General features: G+C 37.4%; 1 protein-coding gene across 1 annotated transcript in view; it reads right to left on the bottom strand.

Moving 5' to 3' along the window:
* The window catches only part of MAGI3 (membrane associated guanylate kinase, WW and PDZ domain containing 3), an 82,322-nt gene that overhangs the window by 32,156 nt on the left and 41,334 nt on the right, over positions 1-8,832 (bottom strand). The window contains 1 exon segment of the mRNA XM_012644583.1: positions 5,192-5,377. Within this exon segment, the coding sequence (XP_012500037.1) occupies positions 5,192-5,377 (186 nt within the window).

Raw genomic sequence — 8,832 nt, 5'->3', positions numbered from 1 at the left:
AATTAGACTTCATCAACATTAAAACTTTGTGTATTAAAGGATAATATCAAGAAAGTAAAAAGACAACTGCAGAGTGGGAAGAAAATACTTACAAACCGTATATCTGATAAAGGTCTAGTATTCGGGATATATAAAAAAGTCTTACAATTCAACAATAAAAAGGACAAATAACTGAGTCATAAATAGGCAAAGGATTTAAAGAGACATTTCTTCAAAGAAGATATACAAATAGTCAATAAGCACATGAAAAGATGTCCATCAAGGAATGAAATATTGATAGATGCTTTAACACAGATGAACCTTGAAAAAATTTTGCTACGTGAAAGAAGCCAGACACAAAAGGCCTCATAGTGTATGATTCTATTTATGTGAAATGCCCAGCAAATCCATACAGAGAGAAAGTAGATTAGTGGTTTTTCAGGGATGGGGGGTTTGGAAAGAATGAGAAGTAACTTCTAATGGTTATGGAGTTTCTTTTTAGAGTGATAAAATATGGAACTGGTGATGATTGCAAAACCTTGTGAATATACTGAAAAACACTGAATTGTATACCTCAGAATAATGAATTTTATAGTATGTGAATTATATCTCAATTAAAAAGAAAAAAGAAGATACAACAACTAAATGTCACGAGGAATCCTGGATTGGGTCCTGGAAGAGTAAAAAGACATTAAAACGAACAAACAAACAAAAAACCACGGTTCTCAGAAAAATCTAGCATAAAATCTATAACTTTTATGTAACTTGAAAATAAATGCCAACACACAACAAAAGATGTACGTAAGAAGAAACAAAAACAAAATGGAACACATAAAACATATTAGAATGGTTGCCAGTGGGAGCAGTGAGAGAAATTAGAGTGCAAAATGGAGATTCCTTGGCAGCCTTTGGTAACTCATGTTCACTCTTAAAAATAAGATAAACAAGACCTGACAAAAATTAGAAATCGATGGAACTACCATTTGATCCAGCAATCCCACTACTGGGTATCTACCGGAAGGAAAATAAATCATTTTATCAAAAAGATACTTGCACTTGCATGTTTGTTGCAGCACTCTTTACAATAGCAAAGATATGGAATCAGACTAAGCAGCCATCATGGATGATTGGATAAAGAAAATGTGGTATATATATATAATGGTACACTATTCAGCCATAAAAAGAATGAAATTATATCTTTTGCAGCAACATGGATGGAACTGGAAGCCAATATCTTCAGTGAAACAACTCAGAAGGTTAAATACTGCATGTTCTCACTTATAACTGGGAGCTAAATCATGTGTACACATGGACCTAGAGTATGCAGAATGATAGACATTGGACACTTGGAAGGGTGGGGGCAAGGGGTCTGGGTTATGAAAAATTACTTAATTGGTACAAGGTACATTATTCAAGTGATGAATACACTGAAAGCCCAGACTTTACCACTACACAAATATATCCAATATAACAAAATTGCACTTGTACTCCTTAAATTTATACCAAAATAACTGGAAATCAATTTTGAAAAATAATACAATTTTAAGGTTTCTCTACAGTAAGCAGGTACTACCAGGCATAGTAAATTTATGTTCTATACTGGAAAACACAATGTCATGGTGGTAGAATAGGTGTTGTTGTGGGGGATGCTATAAGATAGACACAGTCACAAGTCATGACTGTGGTTTGTGAGTTTTACATGAGACATGACACTTGCCTTGCCATTTCCTTAGCAAAACAGGCACAAATATTAAACAGTATCTAGCAAAGGGGGTGGGGGAGGGAAGGTTGGAGGGAATAAGTATTGTTCTTTTTCCAGGTACTTGTTTTTTACCTACCAATAGTGAATAGCTTATGGAGAGCAGGGGGCAGTATGAGATGGGAAGCAATGCTACTCTAAGGTATTGATCTGAATGTGTGATTTCTGAAAATAGATTCAGAACTATAAATATTCATTTGACTCTTTAGTCCAGTTGATAGATTTTGTACTGAATTCTGTCATAAACTTGGAAGGCTTAGAAACTCCATGAATGAGATTTTTATGAACAGAAGGGAGACTTTCTATTTTTTCCTAAGAAAAATAAGAGATTCTAAATGTTTTCCTAGTTTAAAAAAATCCTAGCATATAATAAAATAATGTGTAATCGCTGAAATGTGATTTTACATATCAAATGTGATTATATTTTAAGAGGCTGTGTGCCTTCATGTAAAATATACTTTAAGGATATATATCTGCTAGGGAGTTTCTTTCCACCCTTCTATTTCTTCTTCGGAACACTGACATTACGCAGGAAATCTTAAGAGTCTGTCCAGAAGTATCTGGGCCAAAATGTCAAAGGTAACTTTCATATTAAGAAAAATGATGAGCGATTTTGGATAATGTCTTAGAGAAAACACTATCAATAATAAACAGTAATTTTGAAAAAAAATTATACTAAGAGAAAGAACTGGTCTTTTTCCTAACTAATCTATCCCAAGGGTATTTAAAGTGTGGTTTGTCAGTCAGCAATAAGATACACACAGATACTGACAGCAAGCATTTAGAAAATTTTATAACAATTTGACAAAATAATGTTATGTCATTTAAAAATTTTTTCATGTAATTTTTATTGTATTTCAAAAAAATACTGGTCTAGGTGGATTGGGAAAAAGACACTGATGGTTTTCTATAGATGACTGATCTGCACTACTGCTAGTTCTGCTATTTCTGGACAATTCTATCACTTAATGCCTACTGAATGCCAGGTATGGTGATATAAATGCACTATATATATCATTCTCAGAATAACCCTACAATGTTATTTCTTGTGGCACAGATGTCTGCTTTTCTCTGTGGGCCACAGAACAAATGTTAAGGCTAGAATGCAGGCTATAGAGATCATGGTAAAGAAACAACGAGAAAGAAATTTGCCTGAAATCCCATTTGAATAACATTTCAAAAAATGTTATTGAGCACTTACACGATAAAATATGTAACTTCATGAATCTCTGACTTTACTTTTTTTTTGGTCTTTTTAGAGATGGGGTCTTGCTATGTTGCCCAGGCTAGTCTTGTACTCCTGGGCTAAAGTGATCCAACCTCAGCCTCCTGAGTAGCTGGGACTACAGGCATGAGCCACTGCGCCTGGCTGACTTTACATTCTAGTGGGGGAGATGGACAATAAAGAAAAAAAAAAAAACTAAATAATCTCAGAGATATGTGCAATGAAGAGAAGTAGAGCAGGGAAAGGGATTAGAGGAGCACTGGAGCAGGCAGAGGGAAGGGTTATTTTAGGTACTATGGTTGGGAAAGCACAGTAGTTTAAAGCGCAAGTTCTAAAGCCAGATTGCCTAAATCAAATACTCATTCTGTTACTTATTAATTTTATGACCACAGGCAATCTGTCTAATTGCTCTGTCACTCAGTTTCCCCATCTGTAAGAATAGGGAAATAATAGTGCTTACCTAGGATTACTGTATTAAATGAGTTAATGTAAGTAAAGTATTTAGGAGGGTACCTGTCACATAGTAAATACTTATTAAATATTGTTATTATTTCCTTAGGAGGTGAGATTTAAACAGAGACCTGAATGAGGGAGCCAGTCATGCAGGTAAAATAATGATAGGTATCATTACATGAGCACCTTAGAGTATTTCTGTAGCTTATGTACATTTTCACCTTTAACCCTTGCCATGATCCTGAAATAGATCTTACTACTCCCATTCTATAGATAAAAAACTGAAGATTAAAATGTTGAGTAGCCTGTTTGTCATACAACTAGCTAATAGGTGTCACTGAACTTGTCAAAAGACTTACTTCTTCCATAGGGTTTATATCGCCTCTGCGTAGGTAATGGCACAGAAGGCCTCAGAACTAAAATTTCCCAACTTTCACTTTGTTCATTTACTTATTCATTTGTTTATTCATTCATTTACTCATTCCTTCATTCAAAAAATATTTACTGAGCACCTACTAAGTATCATAGTCAACCAATATTTTCTTTGTCTTAAAAGAGCAGACCATGTTAGTAAGGCGACACTTATCTGGACTGCATAACGGGAAGTGCTATGGGAGTTAGGGGGAGGAAGCCCATCTGCACAGAGGCCAATGAGGCCCCGCTAAGAAGGGTCTGGAGAGAATACTGGGAGGTAAATTTAAAAGGCAGGCTGGGAGCAAAATCATAGAACACGTACTGTGCAGAGTGGGGAAGCACTGGAGTTTCCATGGAGGAGGATTTTGGAAGAGTCAGCAGAGTCTCAGAGGAGTGTGAGAACAGAATAGAGAAGGGAAAGAACAGAGGCAGGGATGTCACAGTGTCTTGGGGTCCTACCCAGAACTGGAAAGGGGCTCAGGGAGTAACCAGGTGAACTGATATCCACGCAGAAATACTGCCCTACAGTATCTTGAACAGAAAGACGATTTACGTAATACCTTAGAAATAAACGTATGACAATGACGCAGTAGGAACAGAAAAGAAAGATAGAATCAAGAAGTGTAAAAGATCTAAAAACCAATTAGATTGGAGGGTCATGGTGGAAAATGGAACATGAATGCACATTATAGTATGAGGTATTTTAACTTAAAAGACTGAAACTTCATAATTCTGTTTTTGCCTTCTCGTCAGTTTTACAAAATCAGGAAAAATGACAAGAACATTATGGTTCAAAATGGTTCCTAATTAGAAATTCTTAATGATCGAAAGGCAGCTTTAACACAAGGCAAGACATTAACATTAAACACATCTGTGAGACTCCAGGGCTGCCAGCGTGTGTTTTATGCCCTATTCTCTAGCCATTCCTACGCAAGCCTTCCCCCGTTTACACAGCAGCTGCCCAGGACAAAGCCCTGCCCCCAAGCAAAGGCATACTATGGCATGGGCCTGACATAAAAGGCTTGACATCAACAGTGATTTTCTTTGAACCGTTTAAATGATTTTCTCTCACTTGAGCAGAGACTAAAGACACTATTTTAAGAAAATAAGATCTGAAAAGTATTACCAATCTCTTTTACTTCTGAGTGCTTGATTCTCCAGCACATAAATAAATGGCTACCACTCACTAGCTGGATTATTTTTCTTGAACTGCTAACAACTTTAACTGTCTTTTAAGTTCATTAAATGGAAAAGACAAAGAATGAGATATAGTTCTATCACTGCAGTGATTCTGGCGATGCTGGAGGAAGCCCTGTGGCCCTCAGATCAGCTTGGGAAAGGCAGGTCTATTGGTTCCTTACCTTCTTCAGCAATGACCGTCAGTGTGACGGTGACACCAGCGTCTTTGATCAGCTGAACAATGTTATCATGAGACAGTTCAATAATGGACTGCCCATTCACTGCAGAGATGTGATCTCCAACTTTCAGTTTTCCACAGCGATCAGCTGGACTTCCTTCTATGACGCGGCCAATTTTATGAGGAATAACTATGAGAGAAAAACCCCCGGTTTTTTCATTTTTTTTTTTGTTAGGGTTGGATTTATCATCATTATCATTTAAAAACTCAACATAACATCCAGGAACATTCTTTAAAAATACAGCAAAAAAGCACGACATGTCACCATCCTATCCAAATGCAACTATTTTCATATCACCTCCCACTTTTTGCCTACATGCATACTCTTACATAGTTGTAATCATAGCATATAAACCTCTTTGCTGGCTGGGCATGGTGGCTGATGCCTGTAATCCTAGCAGTCTGGGAGGCCGAGGCGGGAGGATCGTTTGAGCTCAGGAGTTTGAGACCACCCTGAGCAAGAGCGAGACTCTGTCTCTACTAAAAATAGAAAGAAATTAGCTGCACAACTAAAAATATGTAGAAAAAATTAGCCAGGCATGGTGGCACACTCCTGTAGTCCCAGCTACTCAAGAGGCTGAGGCAGGAGGATTGCTGGAGCCCAGGTATTTGAGTTGTAGTGAGCTACGATGATGCCACTGCACTCTACCCAGGGTGACAGAGTGAGACTGTCTCAAAAAAAAACCCCCCAAAAAACCTCTTCACTGTTTCCACTTACCAGACCCTTTTTCTGATTGTCATCCTAATTATTCTGTTCAAGGGCCACTGATCTCACTTGATACTATCTCACTGATCAGATGTCTCATTATTTATTGTTGGCCATTTAAGCTGCATGAGTTGATAGCTATTTTAGAAACTGCTACAATGAGACTATCTTTGCTTCTGTTGAAGGGGCACTTGCTCCCACGAGAAACCGTGTAAATAAATGCAGGTCAAACTCAAGTTTAGGACTTAGTAGTTACTGGTCAGGAATTCAGGTACAGTGAAATGACTGATGATTAAAACGAATCATAGTTAGTTCTATGTGAAAACTAATTCCTCTTATTTATGCCTTTAGATATTTTTAAGATTCAAAAAGCTGAGTGGAATTGGAACATTAAATGTTTAATGTTAAGATTACTATTTGGCTCATGGATACAATTCTACCCTGAATGCACAAAGCTGAATCTAACACATTTACAAAGACATTCCTTGCAGCTCTACGATATCTCTAGCTCATAATGCTAAGGGCTTTCCTAAACTAACTATTAAGACACTTTGCTATTATTATAGCTTAAATGACTCCTTAGATATTCAGGAAATCTTGCCAAACAAAATATCTTCTACTGTACAATAAGGGGCATTTGTATCAGGAAACAAATATTCCTCCTATGTTCTCTGAGAATTTCCTAGCCTAGAGGTCAGTAAACTTATCAGGCATTTGGGCTCCTGCTGACTACTGATCGATATAAATAGGGAAAACTAATATTTTTAAACAACACTGTGAATTATGTTTAATCTCCATAGTAAAACACATTCCTTAGTAGTCTTTCTGAATCATATCTAGGAGTAGGTTAGGGATATTATAATGGACCTTCATTTGGTATGGAAAAGTTATTCTTGGTCCTGATTTATATCCCTACAGATAGTACCTTGGCTCTTCTAGGATTATACAGTAGGAAATTTTATCTTAAAATGGAGGAGTCAATGTTGGAAGGACGTGCCTTTTAGCTCTGAATGATATCCAGCACTTACTATTCCATTTCTTTACAAAGTAATTAGAGAAGTGCCACTGCAGTCCGGACCGCATCCTGTGCCAGGCATTATGAGTTGATTCACTAGCAGTACAACGGTTTGCACACCAGAAACATACGATGGATCATACGGTGGCCCTGTGGTCACCTTCTAAATCAATACCTCGGTTATTTTCCCTCTTGGAAGAGATTTACTCATACATAGTGTTCATTCGAGATCCCCTGAGAAGAAAACCATTCAGCTCCTTGGCACACTGAAAGGAGTTTGTTCAGACTTGGGAAAGCATTAAACAGAATTAATCTCTGAAGTCTCAGTGGTCTCCTCTCTCAACATGTGAGCAATGTGGTAAAAAAGAATTGGCAAATGGTGGTGAACAACTTCCTGAAGGGTTGGTTAGTTGTCTGGGTGAGGGAAGGTAAGAGTAGCCAGATTGTTAATGTCTCAGCATTTATGGACTGAAAAGTTTTTCAAGGTAACCCCTTAGAGTACACATAGCTAGGGAAAAGCCTGCAGTCCTGCCTTGTTTTGCTGATATGCGAAGTCTACAGGCATTTGCCATAAAGCCAACTTATCCAATTTCATTCATCTTTGGCCTAAATCTGTCTCACAGCCTGGTTGGTCCAGCTGCTGAGATCACTTTACTGCTCTTAAAACATTTCTTTTCAGCAAAGAAATAACAGTAACTGGAAATGTCCCCTTCTCAAAGAAATCCTTTGCAATCAGAACTGAAAACTATATGATAAGAAAGACTAACACTAAAAGCTCTGAAGTACTGGCACAATGAAAACTAGCCAAGTTCTTTTCCTCTTAAATAAAGGCCTTTTCTAAGTACTCCATTCACTTAGCACCTAGACAAATTATGAGGATGTTGGACCTGGATCCCTGATCTTTGAAAAACTCAGCAGTAGAGCATCTCAGAATTTCATAACTGGTACCAGAGATGTTACTAGGACATACATCATTGGAAAATACATCTAATTAGAAGAAAAAAGTAATCTATGTGGAACAGTTCTGAGACAAGGTCTACACAGAATGATTGATTCTGACAGATAGGTGTCCTGCCTTTCCCCTTGTGCAAACTGCTCTCTGAACCAAACCTCCGTCACACAATTTGCAGCAAGTGCTCAGTCTCTGTGAGTGAAAGCTCCTCATCCAAGCTTGCCCCAAGATCCTCCTTCTGTCTATATGAGACGAATGGAGTTCTAAGAAGAACACTTGCAGGACTCAGCATTTTGTGAGATTATTAAACTAGCATTTCAGTGAAATTATCAATTCTAGTTTTGCAGCATGACCAAAAACCTCAAGCACTTTATATAAAATTCATCAACAACCTGAACCTAATTTATCATTCAGGATGATAATTAATGAGCTGCAAACACTCATTTCCTGCCACATGTTAGCTGTTGCCTCAATCTTACTAAATAATTGGACTTTCTTTCCCATCTCATTATTAAGTATTGACAAACTTTTAAAAATTTCTTTAAAATAAAAGTCAAGAGACAGTGGCAATTTTCTAAATAATGATGATGAGGATAACAACGGCAGCAGAAGCTACAAGCAATGGTAGCTAATATTTACTGAAGGTCTGGGGCAAGGGCTTCACATGCCCTATCTCTTTTAATCCTCATACTCATATGAGACGGGGGTGCCATCATCATCCTCATTTTACAGAGGAGACTGGAGCTCTTGGAGGGTACGTGATTTGCCCAAGATCAGATAGCTATTAAAAGATATAAGCAGGGCTTGAATCCAAGTTTGTCTGATTACAAAACCAAACACTTAAGGATACTACCTCATACGGAGATCAAGCATCTACATAGGCAAAATCAAAAGAGTTAAAAACTATTTAAA

This window comes from Propithecus coquereli, unplaced genomic scaffold (assembly GCF_000956105.1).
Source record: "Propithecus coquereli isolate 6110/MARCELLA unplaced genomic scaffold, Pcoq_1.0 Scaffold215, whole genome shotgun sequence".
NCBI lineage: Eukaryota > Metazoa > Chordata > Mammalia > Primates > Indriidae > Propithecus > Propithecus coquereli.
Note: the sequence above shows the minus strand (reverse complement) of the source record. Positions and strands in the feature narration are given on the sequence as shown.